At 46.2% G+C, this 17,323-nt stretch overlaps 1 protein-coding gene across 1 annotated transcript; it reads right to left on the bottom strand.

The window, feature by feature from the left end:
* Positions 1-5,076: 5,076 nt before the first annotated feature.
* LOC119294274 (cortical cell-delineating protein-like) lies at positions 5,077-5,768 on the bottom strand. Its single transcript, XM_037572486.1, has one exon. The coding sequence runs from the start codon at positions 5,729-5,731 to the stop codon at positions 5,342-5,344; it is 390 nt and encodes a 129-aa protein (XP_037428383.1). The 5' UTR covers positions 5,732-5,768; the 3' UTR covers positions 5,077-5,341.
* Between the last annotated feature and the right edge of the window lie 11,555 nt (positions 5,769-17,323).

The raw sequence follows: 17,323 nt of genomic DNA on the forward strand, positions 1-17,323 counted from the left end.
GGAGTCTGAGGTGAAGGAGGCTTTAAAAAGGATGAAAGGAGGCAAGGCGATGGGCCTTGATTGTATCCCCATTGAGGTGTGGAAAGGTCTCGGGGACATAGCGATAGTATGGCTAACCAAGCTTTTCAACCTCATTTTTCGGGCAAACAAGATGCCAGAAGAATGGAGACGGAGTATATTAGTACCAATCTTCAAGAACAAGGGGGATGTTCAGAGTTGTACTAATTACCGTGGAATTAAGCTGATGAGCCATACAATGAAGCTATGGGAGAGAGTCATTGAGCACCGCTTAAGAAGAATGACAAGCGTGACCAAAAATCAGTTTGGTTTCATGCCTGGGAGGTCGACCATGGAAGCCATTTTCTTGGTACGACAACTTATGGAGAGATATAGGGAGCATAAGAAGGACTTGCATATGGTGTTCATTGACTTGGAGAAGGCCTATGATAAGATACCGCGGAATGTCATGTGGTGGGCCTTGGAGAAACACAAAGTCCCAGCACTGTACATTACCCTCATCAAGGACATGTACAATAATGTTGTGACAAGTGTTCGAACAAGTGATGTCGACACCGATGACTTCCCGATTAAGATAGGACTGCATCAGGGGTCAGCTTTGAGCCCTTATCTTTTTGCATTGGTGATGGATGAGGTCACAAGGGGTATACAAGGAGATATCCCATGGTGTATGCTCTTTGCGGATGATGTGGTGCTAGTTGACGATAGTCGGACGGGGGTAAATAGGAAGTTAGAGTTATGGAGACAAACCTTGGAATCGAAAGGGTTTAGGCTTAGTAGAACTAAAACCGAGTACATGATGTGCGGTTTCAGTACTACTAGTTGTGAGGAGGAGGAGGTTAGCCTTGATGGCCAGGTGGTACCTTGGAAGGATACCTTTCGGTATTTGGGGTCAATGTTGCAGGAGGATGGGGGTTTTGATGAAGATGTGAACCATCGAATCAAAGCCGGATGGATGAAGTGGCGCCAAGCTTCTGGCATTCTCTGTGACAAGAGAGTGCGACAAAAGCTAAAAGGCAAGTTCTACAGGACGGCGGTTCGACCCGCAATGTTGTATGGCGCGGAGTGTTGGCCGACTAAAAGGCGACATGTTCAACAGTTAGGTGTGGCGGAGATGCGTATGTTGAGATGGATGTGTGGCCACACGAGGAAGGATTGAGTCCGGAATGATGATATACGAGATAGAGTTGGGGTAGCACCAATTGAGGAGAAGCCTGTCCAACATCGTTTGAGATGGTTTGGGCATATTCAGCGCAGGCCTCCAGAAGCTCCAGTGCATAGCGGACGGCTAAAGCGTGCAGAGAATGTCAAGAGAGGGCGGGGTCGACCGATTTTGACATGGGAGGAGTCCGTTAAGAGAGACCTGAAGGATTGGAGTATCGACAAAGAGCTAGCTATGGACAGGGGTGCGTGGAAGCTTGCTATCCATGTGCCAGAGCCATGAGTTGGTTACGAGATCTTATGGGTTTCACCTCTAGCCTACCCCAACTTGTTTGGGACTAAAGGCTTTGTTGTTGTTGTTGTTTGTTGTTGTTGTTGCCAAATGGAAGATGAACACATTAATCCATTACCGGGCGATGAGATGAGCTCACCAATTATTGAAACTGACATTACTTCCGCTGTCCTTCAGAAGTATGTGATCTTTCTTCAACCTCCATGTTACTTCATTAATCCTTCATTTTCTAATTCAGTGTTGTATGTATCTAGTCATTCCAGCCAATGTCCAGCTAAAGAAATTTCGGTCGATTGCCAAATGGAAGATGAACAACTCCGCCTATGTTGTCTCAACATAGCCGGTCCCAAGCCCGGGTAAAGGAGGAGGGTTGTGATAGGCTTGGCGAGCCAACGTAAAAACTCAGCCACTCTTATGGAGATGAAACCCAAAAGATTTTCGTTGGGGCGTAACCCTCTCAGCGACGCGCCACATCGGAACCCGGGTATGGTGGAAAATGGGCAAGGGCCGGGCCGTCACCCCCCAAGTGGCGCGCCGTATCTTGATCCAGATACGGTGGCAAGTGAGCGAGGCTCGGGTCGTCGCATCCTTAGTGGCGCGCTACATCGGCGCCCGGATGTAGTGGAAAATGAGCAAGGGTCTTCGCATTTGACTCGACGAGTGCGAAGGGTAAGGAAGCTAGCCGAGCCTAGGAGGATTCGCTTAGGTAGCTGGAACGCAGGGTCTCTGACAGGGAAGCTTCGGGAGCTAGTTGATGCAGCAGTGAGGAGAGGTGTTGATATCCTTTGCGTCCAAGAAACCAAATGGAGAGGACAGAAGGCGAAGGAGGTGGAGGATACCGGCTTCAAGCTGTGGTACACGTGGACGGCTGCAAACAGAAATGGCGTAGGCATCTTGATCAACAAGAGCCTCAAGTATGGAGTGGTAGACGTCAGGAGACGTGGGGACCGGATTATCCTGGTCAAGCTGGTAGCTGAGGACTTGGTTCTCAATGTTATCAGCGCATATGCCCCGCAAGTAGGCCACAATGAGAACACCAAGAGGGAGTTCTGGGAAGGCTTGGAAGACATGGTTAGGAGTGTACCGATTGGTGAGAAGCTCTTCATAGGAGGAGACCTCAATGGCCACGTGGGTACATCTAACACAGGTTTTGAAGGGGCGCATGGGGGCTTTGGCTATGGCATCAGGAATCAAGAAGGAGAAGATGTCTTAAGCTTTGCTCTAGCCTACAACATGATTGTAGCTAACACCCTCTTTAGAAAGAGAGAATCACATCTGGTGACTTTTAGTAGTGGCCAACACTCTAGCCAGATTGATTTCATCCTCTCGAGAAGAGAAGATAGGCGTGCGTGCCTAGACTGTAAGGTGATACCTAGGGAGAGTGTTGTAGCCCAGCATAAGCTGGTAGTTGCTGACTTCCGCTTTCGGATTCGTGTCCAACGGGATAAGCGTGCCAAGGTCGCTAGAACGAAGTGGTGGAAGCTCAAGGGGGAGGTAGCTCAGGTGTTCAAGGAGAGGGTATTTAAGGAGGGCCCTCGGGAGGAAGGAGGGGATGCGGACAATATGTGGATGAAGATGGTGACTTGCATTCGTAAGGTGGCCTCGGAGGAGTTTGGAGTGTCCAGGGGAAGGAGAAGCGAAGATAAGGATACCTGGTGGTGGAATGATGATGTCCAGAAGGCGCTTAAAGAGAAGAAAGATTGTTTCAGACACCTATACCTGGATAGGAGTGCAGACAACATAGAGAAGTACAAGATGGCGAAGAAGGCCGCAAAGCGAGCTGTTGGTGAAGCAAGGGGTCGGGCATATGAGGACCTCTACCAACGGTTAGGCACGAAGGAAGGTGAAAGGGACATCTATAAGATGGCTAAGATCCGGGAGAGGAAGACGAGGGATATTGGCCAAGTCAAATGCATCAAGGACGGAGCAGGCCAACTCTTGGTGAAGGACGAAGAGATTAAGCATAGATGGCGGGAGTACTTCGACAAGCTGTTCAATGGGGAGAATGAGAGTTCTACCATTGAACTGAATGACTCCTTTGATGAGACCAGCATCCGTTTTGTGCGGCGCATCCAGGAGTCTGAGGTGAAGGAGGCTTTAAAAAGGATGAAAGGAGGCAAGGCGATGGGCCCTGATTGTATCCCCATTGAGGTGTGGAAAGGTCTCGGGGACATAGCGATAGTATGGCTAACCAAGCTTTTCAACCTCATTTTTCGGGCAAACAAGATGCCAGAAGAATGGAGACGGAGTATATTAGTACCAATCTTCAAGAACAAGGGGGATGTTCAGAGTTGTACTAATTACCGTGGAGTTAAGCTGATGAGCCATACAATGAAGCTATGGGAGAGAGTCATTGAGCACCGCTTAAGAAGAATGACAAGCGTGACCAAAAATCAGTTTGGTTTCATGCCTGGGAGGTCGACCATGGAAGCCATTTTCTTGGTACGACAACTTATGGAGAGATATAGGGAGCATAAGAAGGACTTGCATATGGTGTTCATTGACTTGGAGAAGGCCTATGATAAGATACCGCGGAATGTCATGTGGTGGGCCTTGGAGAAACACAAAGTCCCAGCAAAGTACATTACCCTCATCAAGGACATGTACAATAATGTTGTGACAAGTGTTCGAACAAGTGATGTCGACACCGATGACTTCCCGATTAAGATAGGACTGCATCAGGGGTCAGCTTCGAGCGCTTATCTTTTTGCATTGGTGATGGATGAGGTCACAAGGGGTATACAAGGAGATATCCCATGGTGTATGCTCTTTGCGGATGATGTGGTGCTAGTTGACGATAGTCGGACGGGGGTAAATAGGAAGTTAGAGTTATGGAGACAAACCTTGGAATCGAAAGGGTTTAGGCTTAGTAGAACTAAAACCGAGTACATGATGTGCGGTTTCAGTACTACTAGCTGTGAGGAGGAGGAGGTTAGCCTTGATGGCCAGGTGGTACCTCGGAAGGACACCTTTCGGTATTTGGGGTCAATGTTGCAGGAGGATGGGGGTATTGATGAAGATGTGAACCATCGAATCAAAGCCGGATGGATGAAGTGGCGCCAAGCTTCTGGCATTCTTTGTGACAAGAGAGTGCCACAAAAGCTAAAAGGCAAGTTCTACAGGACGGCGGTTCGACCCGCAATGTTGTATGGCGCGGAGTGTTGGCCGACTAAAAGGCGACATGTTCAACAGTTAGGTGTGGCGGAGATGCGTATGTTGAGATGGATGTGTGGCCACACGAGGAAGGATCGAGTCCGGAATGATGATATACGAGATAGAGTTGGGGTAGCACCAATTAAGGAGAAGCTTGTCCAACATCGTTTGAGATGGTTTGGGCATATTCAGCGCAGGCCTCCAGAAGCTCCAGTGCATAGCGGACGGCTAAAGCGTGCGGAGAATGTCAAGAGAGGGCGGGGTCGACCGATTTTGACATGGGAGGAGTCCGTTAAGAGAGACCTGAAGGATTGGAGTATCGACAAAGAGCTAGCTGTGGACAGGGGTGCGTGGAAGCTTGCTATCCATGTGCCAGAGCCATGAGTTGGTTGCGAGATCTTATGGGTTTCACCTCTAGCCTACCCCAACTTGTTTGGGACTAAAGGCTTTGTTGTTGTTGTTGTTGTTTTGATACAAACCCCCAGTTACATGGGTCATTTATTTGGACACCACAAACATGACACACTTTCACGCACTTACGTTTACTCACCTACCTAGTGATCACTGCATGCATGCATAATGGTAATGCATGACAGAGAACCAAGGCATGCACAAGACATATAGATGAACTCAAACACAAACTGGAGTAGTGTATAGACGGCTGCATGCATGGCATGTGTACGCAGCATGCCATGCTTGGACGAGTACTTTGATCGATCAGTGCGGGCAGGTGAAGACAGGCGGGCAGGTCTTGTGGCAGTGGTTGAGCAGGAGCACCAGGTCGACGGGGACATTGAGCTTGATGACGCCGAGGACCTTGGCCCTGATGGCGGTGCAGAGGCACACCGCGGCGTCCAGGTCGGCCAGATCGGCCAGCAGTGGGCAGCACCGCTCGCTGGGCGGCACGCCAAGCCCGAGCTTCAGCAGGTTCAGCACGTTGGCGCACACGCGCAGCTTCAGCGTGTCAATCGGGCACGAGCCGCTGTTGGTCGATGGAGGCGGCGGTGGGGTCGGGGTAGGGCAGTGGGGTCCGCAGCCACCGTGCACAGCTGTGACCATCAAGTTCAGGCCGAGGAGCACGAGGAAGAGCTTGGTCGATGGCACCATTGCCAAAGCTTTGAGCAAGAGGAAGCAACTAGCAATGGTTTGTAGGTGTTGTGAGTTTTAGCTGTGTGGGGGTGGTATTTATAGCAATGGTCTCACGTACATGTTGATCCCATGATCGATCGTTCAAGTTTGCTACAGCTTAACTTAAACCATAATAAAATCCATCTGCGTACGTGTACACTTACCTTTATTGATGCTCTGAACCTCCGTGCGCTAGCCAACAAAATGGTTAGAGCGAGATATACGCGCGACGAGTTTCAATACTTGATGGGCATGCGTATTTTTAAACAAGCCCTGCACACAGAATAGCGGGATACTAGTGGCTGGAATGCGCTGAAGATATGCTGTGTGACGACTTTCATGCCATGGCCACATGCTGTAGTTGCTACTTAGTTTGATACCTTGCATGGACACGTATAACATATGCATACTAATTGAAGGGCAGGAGAAGTCAACTATAGATGTTCCACAGCTAGCTTTGGCATATACATGCATGGTCGTTGGTGTGGACACGTATCCACGCACTGGTTTATACATAAATATTCAACAAGATTTTTAATTTCGAATAAATGTTCATCATGCATGTGAAATTTTCCAATGTGTATCTAAAAAGAGATCATCGTGCACACAAAAAGAGTTCACTGTGTAGTAAAAAAAAGGTAGCCATGTATTTTTTTAAAGGCAAAAGAAAAATACAGGAAAATAGAAAAAAAAAGAAAACATCATGGAATCTTCCCAAAACTGGCCAAAACCGATAGAAGGTTCAACAAACATGTATATACAAGCTTCCAAAAAATGCAAAATCTCTTGCTAACACAATTACTGGGCCGGTGCACCATGTCGATCTCCATAGACAAGCACAAGTTATGTCTCAGATTAAGCGTTTTTAGCAATTGCGGTAGGAGAGGCCCAGGAGCAGATGGACCGTGTGGCCTAGCATTGTAGGCGTCAAGTCCTAGCACAATCGGATGCACATGAAGGCCGAGGCCTAGTGGCCCAGCTGGCACTAGTGATATACAACTGATGTATTTCCTGTAAAAATTGTATCAACCAAGTTCTCATTGAGGTAGTACTTGTCTTTCAGTGTTGTGGATAAATCTTCAAGCTTGCTTTTCTAGAAGAGCCTGATTAAAAGTTCTCATGTCTCTCAAACCCATGCCTCCCATAGTTTTCTGAAGAATCTTTTTGTCCCAAGCAAGCTAGGCCATCTTTCTTTTACCCTTCTTCACTCCCCGCATGTAGGATCTTCACCGGCACACAACCTTGAAAACAACGGAGATTGCTGTAGCACATTGATGTCACTGTGACTTCTGAGACATTGGCAAGCTAAAGAAAGAGTGACAAATCTTGCGGTCTTCATGCAAGTGCTTCAATATTGATTGTGGGAATTTTATGATGGCCCATAGTATTTCCTTTGTTCAGTATATGGGCAGTTCTTACATTTTTAGTGCATGCAATCTTGGGATCCGAGCATACCTATAAACGCTCTTGATTCTCTAAGTACCATGAGCCTTGTTGTGCCTTTGGCATTTTGTTCTCTGAAGTTCCTAGGTTCAACACCTTGACCATTGCGGTTGAAAATCTAACAATTGCCTTTAGGCTTGTGCTCTCAGATATCTAAAGATATTAATCCCATGAATTTGTGGTTGTGCCATACACAAGTATGCTCATAGAAGCCATGCACTCCTGGAGACCAAAAAGTTCTATATTCACCAACTTGAAGTAAACATCATAACACCCGACACCTTGCATGATATGCAAGAACAGTGGTCACTGTATTTGGAACCAACGTAAAAAAAGTGTTAGAATAGCGCATCAGGGCAAATTAGTCCTCTAGAACATGCCCATGTGCCCAATGTCGGTTCAACGCTTGATGTCCCAACGTTGAACTCTTGAAGTTGAGAACATGCTCATCCACACGCTTTGTTACTTCAAGAATTGCCATCATCACCTCTGGTCCATAGCCATCTTCCTCATATGATGAAGGCAAATCCATGAATTCAACTTAGAAGTACTCCTGTTCATAATCCATTGTGTTTGCGTCATAGGAAAAAAAGACAATGCCTAGAAATTTCGCTACGGCATTTGACCAACCAGTTGCCATGGACGGCCTCATCCATGGATGCCGTCTACTGGAGTGGAGGGTACGTGGGCTATGAATGAATCTGCCAGAGTGTGGCGGTGGCATAGAACTAGGCGAGTAGACGCATGGATGGAGCGGCATAGGTCTGTTAATGCCTGGTCAGTATTGGGCAGGGGGTACTAGGGCATCATTGCTCTCAAGGAGCCGATGAGGAGGGCAGGAATGTGAAAATATGCAGGCTCTGGATGAGGTCTGGGGTAGGTTCGGGGTGTCGAAGTCCGCTGTGGCGGAAGTCTGGACTCCCCCAAAGGTCCCTCGATCTGGGTCGGTCTGTGGGATTTTGAACCCCCAGACCGATCCGTTCCAATTTGGTTGTCCGTGGTTGATGCCGAAAAGTGTCCAAACAACACGGTCCAAACATTTGCGAGCGTTTGTAGTCTAAACCTAAGCTCATGCTTCATATGATAGTGTTTGTTTTCTGTTTAAGTAAGTGCTTGCATGCGGTCGATGTGACACGCCCATGCAGCTAGCTAGTGGGACGGTGCGCCATGCGAGCACAAGTTATGTCTCAAAACAAGAGGTTTTTAGCATTTGTGGTAGGAGAGGATGAGGAGCAGATGGACCGTGTGGCCTAGCATTGTAGTCGTTGTTTTCTAGCCCAATCTGATGTACCTGAAGGCCAAGGCCTAGTGCCCCAGCTGGCACTAGTGCCATACAACTGACACACTCCCTGTAAAAACTGTATCAACCAAGTTCTCATTGAGGTACTACTTCTCCATCAGTAGTCGTGCCACAAGACTATCCAGATTCTGGATTAATCTCCATGCTTGCTTGGCTAGAAGAGCCTCATTATAAGTTCTCATGTCTCTAAAACCCATGCCTCCCATAGATTTTGGAAGGATCTTCTTGTCCAAAGTGAGCTAGGCCATCTTTCTTCTAACCTTCCCGACTTCCCACATGTAGAATCTTAGACCGCACACAACCTTGCTAACAATGGAGGCCGATGCAACACGTTAGTGTCATTGTGACTTATGAGACCCTGGCATGCCAAACAAAGATTGTCAAATCCCAAAATCTTCTGATGCAAATGCATCAATAATGATAGTGGGAGTTTGATGATGGCCCTAGTATTTCCTTTGTTGAGTACACGGGGAGTTCTTCCATTTTATGTGCATGCAATCTTTGTCTCCAGAAGTGTTAGAATAGCACATCAGGGGCAAAGTAGTCCTCGTACAGATAAACATGCCCATGTGACTAGCGTCGATTCAACGCTTGATGTCCAAACATGAAGTTGAGAACATGCTCCTCCGCACGATTTATTTCTTCAAGAATCGCCATCATCGCCTCCATTTGATACCGATCTTCCTCATCTAACGAAGGCAAATCCATGAATTCAACCTAGAAGTACTCCTCGTCCGAATCCATTGTGTTTGCGTTGAAGCAAAAAACCACAACGCCAAGAAATTTCGCTATGGCATTTGACCGACCAGTTGTCGTGCACTGCCTCCGCAATGGATGTCATCGACGGGGGCGAAGGGTACATGGGCTATGGCCAAATCCAGCGGATGGCAGTAGCGGCATAGGCCTAGGCGAGCAGAAGCATGTGTAGAGCGGCAGAGGTCTGTCAAGGCATGGTCAGTGTCATGTGGGGGCCTACTGGGGTGGCAGTAGTCTCCAGGAGCACACGAGGAGGGTAGGGTTGGGAATATGCAGGCTCTTGGTGAGGTTCGGGGTGTTGGAGTCCGCAGTGGCGGGAGTCTGGACTCCACAACTCCCTCGATTTGGGGAATGTATGTGGGATTTCAAACACCCGGACCGACCCGTTCCAATTTGGTGGTCCGTGGTTACATCTTCACTCTTGATAAATTCAAAGTTGAATAAACCAACCAACTAACCTCTTATGCCTTACTACCCTGTCTAATTCTAGCTAGTAAAAAGGGACAGTTTTCCACGAGAAACAATATTCTTGCATAGCTATTTAGAGATATAAGACCATCTAAAAATGCATCCAACAAGTGATCTTCAGTACAAATATTCAAAGATAAAACGATAATCTCCTAGAGAAATGTCGGCACAGGTACCAATGAGCTTCAGTTCGAATAATTAAAGATACCAGGCCATCCAAAATTCATCCAACACATGATCTTCAACACAAATATAACGGGATAATCTGATAATCTCCTGGCAAAATATCGGCACAAGTAACCTTGAGCTCCAGTATAAATATTCACAGCTCAAAACTAACAACCAGATTGTTTAACTTATGTTCAAGAACATAGCATACCTTTATGCTACCGACCTCCACGAATGTGTGGTTCTACATACCAATTAAACAGCAAGCAAGGGAAAATTAGTCTGCTACTTTAAATCTAAAATCAGCATCCTTATGTTGTATGTATAAGACAGTACTAATGCCCATGTGATGTTTTGAATCTAAATTTGCTGCACTTGCAATGAAAAATGCAGTGGGAAAAATACAGAGGGAAACATGAGGGGCTGACCAGGGGAGAAATGCTGCTGGGCGTTGCATTGAAGCGCATGGGAGTCTCGGGCAGGTGAACAGGATGGCAGGTCCGTTGGCGCAGGAGTTGAGGTGTCGGGCGGTCCAGCGACGTGCCCACGGGCAGGATCGACCAGCCGAGATCCAAGGAGGAGGAGGCCGACGGGCGGAAGGCGCCGAGCGGCGGGTGGGGGAGCAAGGTTAGAGGGAGAGGGGAGCGGCAGGGAGGTGCCGGCGTGGGCTGCTTCGTCGCGCCGCCATGATGTGGCGTCTGGATGCGGCCAGCGCTAAGATCGCGCGGTGGCGGAACAGGGGATCGAGGTATGACTCGGATCGCTATGGGGTAGTTTTTTTTTAGGACCAGGATCCGGCACATGAAAAGGAAAGAGGAGAAGGATCATGGTAAAGAAGGAGCGAAGGAAACAGAAAAATGATCGAAGGAAAGGGGGAGGAGATATCGCGCCGCGCAACCCACCAGACGCGCGTCTGATACATCGCGCGGACGCGGACGCGCTCCACCCGATATAACTAGCTCATGGACCAACAGTCCGCCCTTTGGGAACCGACCAGACACAAGCGTGCTCTGATTTCTGCAGGCATTATTTGATATAGGCGTGGACAAAATCATTGCTTTGACCCTTTGCCAATGTTTAGCACAATTTGACTTCTTATCAAAAGTTTAGCATCATCTTGCCCTTTTGATGACGCCATCCACCATGGCATTTGGGTTGCATGGGAGATGTCATATGGTCCATGGCGTCCCCCGACAGAGAGGCCGAGGCCCGTGAGGGGAACACCATAGACCATGGCATCTCCCATACAACGCAAACGCCACGTTGAATGATGTCATCAAAATGGGTCAGATCTTGGTAGACTTTCGAAAGGGGGTAAAATTGTGCTAAACTTTGGCAAAAGGGTCAAGACATTGATCTTGTCCCTAGGTGTCGATGGCATCTAACCATCTAGGCTGGCAAGCTTGCTGCCTCATATTTATTTTGTTGCGCGCATGCATATTGTATATTGGCAAGCTTGCTGTCTTTGTAGTTTTTTTCTTTTCATTCTAGTTCGTTCCTGAACATGCTTGCCATGACTGTAATGGTGTTACTTTCCTTGGTCTCATCTATAAAATGGGGCCGGGGGGCTCAAAACCCCCTTTTCTCTAAAAAAAATTGTATATTGGCTGATGGACAAAACCTACCTACGTCTCGTCCTCCATTGTTGACACAATAATTCGAAGCTGCAGCCGGCCCTGAGGAACCATAAGCATAAACATGGCAGTGGCACCTCCGTCTAGATCCAGATCGAGGAACACACACATGCGAGAATAAGCTAGTGCCCGAATGCCATACTCACGCTCCGGGCAACACCTTGGCAGAGGTCAGGCATTGGAAGCAAATAAAGGGGCCGTATGTATGTCAGGAGAACCCATATTACATGTAGTTGCAGCATTTCTACAGCCAGACCAATTGTATCTTCCTAAACGTTCGGGTGGACAACCCGGTCATTGCCCGTTCAAAAGAGAACAGAAAAAGTCACCCTACAGGACCCCTCCCCCAACTTTGCCCCGTATGTCCAGGCTGTCCGCAAATCCTCAGATAAATGTCATATATGGGGAGGATATAGGATGTCCGGACGTGTCCGGGCGGTCCATCACATACCATCCTTTTTGTTTCTTTATTCTTTATTTCTCTATCTTCATCCTCATCAATCACATGCAATTGACCAGACAATTTGGAAACAAAATACTCCCTCCGTTCCAAAATATAAGTCTTTCTAAAGTTTTCAACAAGTGACTACATACAGAGCAAAATGAATGAATCTACACTTTAAAATATGTCTACATACATTCGTATGTTGTAGTTCATTTGAAATGTCTAAAAAGACTTGTATTTAGGAACGGATGGAGTAGAAGACAAGATTGCATGCATGTATAAATGGAGGCTTAAAATGAACATGCTCAGTCACTATTCAGGCGCATCCATAGCTGTTTGAGGTGTTAGATTTGACTACATTGGCCCTGTTTGGATCATGGGTTAGAGCTAGTTTGGGTTAGTTGGGGTTCAAATAACTCAAAAGTATCCAAACAGGGAGGGTTAGAGTGGGTTAGTTTCATCTAACCCAACTATCCCGGTGAACAGGTGCTTATTTGGGTTAGAATGAGTTAGAAAATAACTTTTAACTCTAACTGTGTTAAAGTATCCAAACAGGGCCATTGGTTGTAGACGCTCTAAGTACTATAATACTTAACATGTTCGTGTTCTGTTGCTCTTGTGATTTGAGAAGGTGATGTGGACAAGACAATTAAGCACTAGAACGTGCACGAGTATGACATGCTAGGACCACGTACCGTCTGGCCATCAATGGCGCCTCGTCCAAAGGAGATAAGACCTGACCACAGGCCTGCATCGCCTTAAGAATTTCTGGTGCGCGGTCGGTAGCTTTTGTTGTCTTTGTGTGCGTGCATCCCTAGCAGAATTGGCAAAGGAAAACTTTTCACTCCTGGGTCCAAATGCACAACCCTAAGTATCTATAGCCGCCATTCTCAAATCCTCCTCAAATGTTCACGGATACACTTGGTTACTGACCAAACAAGATAAAAGAAAACAAATGACCCAACCGGACCCTCCATAGGGGAAGTAGTGGCTGAACCCCAGCTCGGTGCACCCACGGTGGACCCATGCACGAAAACATAGTAAAAGATTTCAAAAATTTCCGAAACTTTGTGGGAATGATCATCAACAAATGTTATGGTTGGTCGCAACATTTGGTGGTCAAATAACATTCAAGCAGCTCTGTACAAAAAAGACAAAATTATAAAATCTGCTCAAACAATGCACTTACATTTTAACTATTTTTTAGTGATTTTGTCTTTTTTGTACATAACTTCTCAAATGTTATTTGACCACCAAACTTTGCAAGTGTCCATAACATTTGTTTATGATCATTCCCACAAAGTTTCATAATTTTTTGAGATCTTTTGCTATGTTTTGTTGGGCAGGTGCACCAAGCTGGGGTGTAGAAAAATCACTCTCCTCCTCGTATCATCCATATAACTCTGGGCTCTCGGTGAATCCACAAACTAAGACCAAATGTAGGAAGGATGTGAGGGCTCGCGGACGCGCCCAGTTAGTCTGCCATATAGGACACGACCCACCTAGGACCCTGGCCCTTTTCTTTTTCTTAAATCTTTTTTTCTTTCTCTCTCGTTATCTTCACCAATCACATGGAAGTGGTCAGACATAAGGGAGAAAATGAGGAGTACGGCTGCCTGACAAATATGGGCACAAAACGGACACGCTCAGACACTGACCGGGCGGCCGGGTCCGTGGACGCTCAGAAAATGAGGAGTACGGCTGTTTTTTTATTTTTATTAGTTTATTTTTTGGTTCATATGTGATGTATATGTGTATGTGGCTATAATGTATATGTGTATGTGATGTATGTGGCTAGAATTTGCTAAATATATATGTTAAAAATGTTTTTTTGTTCATAGAAAGTTTTTTGTTCATATATGGAAAGTTACAATTTTAGAGAAGTTTTATATATGCAAAAGGTACAATTTTAGAAAAAGAAGGATAGGAAAGAAGAAAATAAGAAGAGGAAAGAAAGAAGAAGATGAGAGGAAAAGAAGAGGAGAAATAAATAAGAAGAAGAAAAAAGAAGAAGAAAAAGAGGAGAAGAAGAAAGGAATAGAGGAGAAGAAGAAAAAATAGAAAAAAAATTCTATTTTTTCTTCTTGTCCTCTGTTCCTTTCTTCTTCTTCTTCCTTCTTCCTTCTTCCTCTTTTCTTCCTTTTCCTTAATTATTTTCCTTTCTCGAGAGAGAAGAAGAAAAAGTAGAGGAGAAGAAGAAAGAAAGGAATAGAGGAGAAATAAATAAGAAGAACAAAAAAGAAGAAAAGGAAGAGGAGAAGAAGAAAGGAATAGAGGAGAAGAAGAAAAAATAGAATTCCTTTCTTCTTCTCCTCCTTTTTTCTTCTTTTTTTCTTTGATCTTATCCTCTATTCCTTTCTTCTTCTCCTCTTTTTATTTCTTCTTCATTTCCTTATGTTTTATCGGGTCTGACGCCGTCAGGATGCTCGCCTTCGCCCTCGCCGCCCCCTCGAGATAACTTCGACATGAGGGGCGGTCGATATATATACCCCCTCTCGACCGTGATAACCTATACAATGGCAGCACCCCCCTCGGCCCTCTCGCTCGACCAAAACTCTCGAGGCCACCCAAATTTACCAAGTTAAAAGAGCGTTGTCGTCGAGGCCACGCCTAACCCTTGAAGCGTTGTGTCGAGGCGATCCCAAACCCTAGAGAAGCAGCGTCGAGGCCACTAACATGATTCCTTATTGTGATTAGCTAGCTAGTTCTACATTTGCCACTAATATATATATATATATATATATATATATATATATATATATATATATATATATATATATCCATCTGTACTATGTTTGAATAATAATTGACATGTTGTAAATATTTGCAGAAACTATGGAGCACTCCCGAGACGAAGCAACAAAAGCGATGATGGGGCACATAATCGCACAAGGAAGTGATGAAGTTGCGTCATATCTCAACGACACCGATGGTCAGCTGGAAGGACTGGGTGAAGAAGAGGGCTATGTTCACGATGGCTTCGGCCCATTAATGCCGGTACAAGAAGAGGGCTATGTTCATGATGGCTCCGGTGACACAATGGAGGTACAAGAAGGAGACCGTGCTGACTGCTCTAGTGACTGAACCGAGTCCGGCCAGGTATATATATCTTAGTTAAGCCCGTGCTGACTAGTTAATTGATGCATCCATTGTTTTGGTATATGTACACGTATTAATTACTCTCGTCTTTCTTCCTTTTAATTTCTAGCCCTCTGGATCGAGCACAACTTCGGTAAGGAGACGAGGCCCGAAGAAAAAGTTGAGTTCGGATGAAAGGTTTGAGATCATAGAAATCGCGTCCGACGGCGAACCGATTGAACCCATCCGGACAAAGAACGCATTTTCTGCTCAGTGCGGGGTTCTTGTTAGGGACAAGATCCTGATCAGCATCCAGCAATGGTATAAGCCTAAGGACGACCCTGAGGTGTCTTATGTCAATGATATGCAGAAAGAAGATCTTTGGACTCAGCTGAAGGCAAATTTCACCCTATCGCCAGAGGAGGATCCGGAGAAGCCAATTAAAGAGCAATTAATCAAGTCTTGTGCTCTTAAGAAGATGGCAACCCTATTCAGGAGGTGGAGGAAAGAGTTGAACCATTTTGTCGAAAAAAAGACACCAGAATTCATTGGCAAATATGAGAAGATCAAAGATCACTGGCCCGAATTTATGGCCCACAAGACATTGGAAAAGAGTAAGAAGATGTCGGCGACGAACAAGCAAAATGCTGCGAAGAAGAAGCTTCACCCTCGCACGGGGTCAGGTGGCTACCTCAAAGCCCGGCCTAAGTGGTCCAAGAAGGAGAATGATCTTCTTGAAAAAGGGATCGAACCAGAGACAATGAGATGGCCAGACCGTTGCCGGACTTGGTTCTTCGGGGCTGGCGGAACCTTGGACCCTGTATCAGGGGAGTGTCGTTGAACGGACGAGCAACTGCAAATACCCCTCAAGAACCTTGGAGACTATATCAATGTAGCGCAGCAAGGAACGTTCGTTCCACACAGGGAGAAGGACGAGCTCATAATGGCCCTCGGGAATCCTGAGCACCCTGGACGGACACGAGGCACGTCAGGCTCCATTCCGTGGAAGGTTGGTTTTCCGGACGCAGGGGGTTACAAAAACCCACGAGAGGAGGAAGAAACTGGAGTAGGGCCAACTGCAGGCGCTGCACGAAAGGGTAATGGGGATAGAGGAACGAGAAGAGGAACGAGAAGCAGCAGATCGCAGCAAATGACCTGCCGAAGCTTCCCCCGAAGCTACCCCGCCATCTCAGCGGAGAAGCAGCGTGGCTTCCACCGAATATGGGGAGGATATAGAATGTCCGGACGTGTCCGGGAAGTCCATCACATAGAATGTGATCCATCCATACCATCCTTTTTGTTTCTTTATTCTTTATTTCTCTATCTTCATCCTCATCGATCACATGCAATTGATCAGACAATTTGGAAACAAAATACTCCCTCCGTTTCAAAATATAAGTCTTTCTAAAAATTCCAACAAGTGACTACATACAGAGCAAAATGAATGAATCTACACTTTAAAATATGTCCGCATACATTCGTATGTTGTAGTCCATTTGAAATGTCTAAAAAGACTTTTATTTAGGAACGGATGGAGTAGAAGTCAAGATTGCATGCATGTATAAATGGAGGCTTAAAATGAACATGCTCAGTCACTATTCAGGCGCGTCCATAGCTGTTTGAGGTGTCAGATTTGACTACATTGGCCCTGTTTGGATCATGGGTTAGAGCTAGTTTGGGTTAGTTGGGGGCTCAAATAACTCAAAAGTATCCAAACAGGGAGGTTTAGAGTGGGTTAGTTTCATCTAACCCAACTATCCCGGTGAAGAGGTGCTTATTTGGGTTAAAATGAGTTAGAAAATAACTTTTAACTCTTACTGTGTTAGAATATCCAAACAGGGCCATTGGTTGTAGATGCTCTAAGTACTATAATACTTAACATGTTCGTGTTCTGTTGCTCTTGTGATTTGAGAAGGTGATGTGGACAAGACAATTAAGCACTAGAACGTGCACGAGTATGACATGCTAGGACCACGTACCGTCTGGCCATCAATGGCGCCTCATCAAGAGGAGATAAGACCTGACCACAGGCCTGCATCGCCTTAAGAATTTCTGGTGCGCGGTCGGTAGCTTTTGTTGTCTTTGTGTGCGTGCATCCCTAGCAGAATTGGCAAAGGAAAACTTTTCACTCCTGGGTCCAAATGCACAACCCTAAGTATCTATAGCCGCCATTCTCAAATCCTCCTCAAATGTTTACGGATACACTTGGTTAGTGACCAAACAAGGTAAAAGAAAAAAATGATCCAACCGGACCCCCCATAGGGAAAGTAGTGGCTGAA

The sequence above is a fragment of the Triticum dicoccoides genome, chromosome 4B (genome assembly GCF_002162155.2).
Source record: "Triticum dicoccoides isolate Atlit2015 ecotype Zavitan chromosome 4B, WEW_v2.0, whole genome shotgun sequence".
NCBI classification, from domain to species: domain Eukaryota; kingdom Viridiplantae; phylum Streptophyta; class Magnoliopsida; order Poales; family Poaceae; genus Triticum; species Triticum dicoccoides.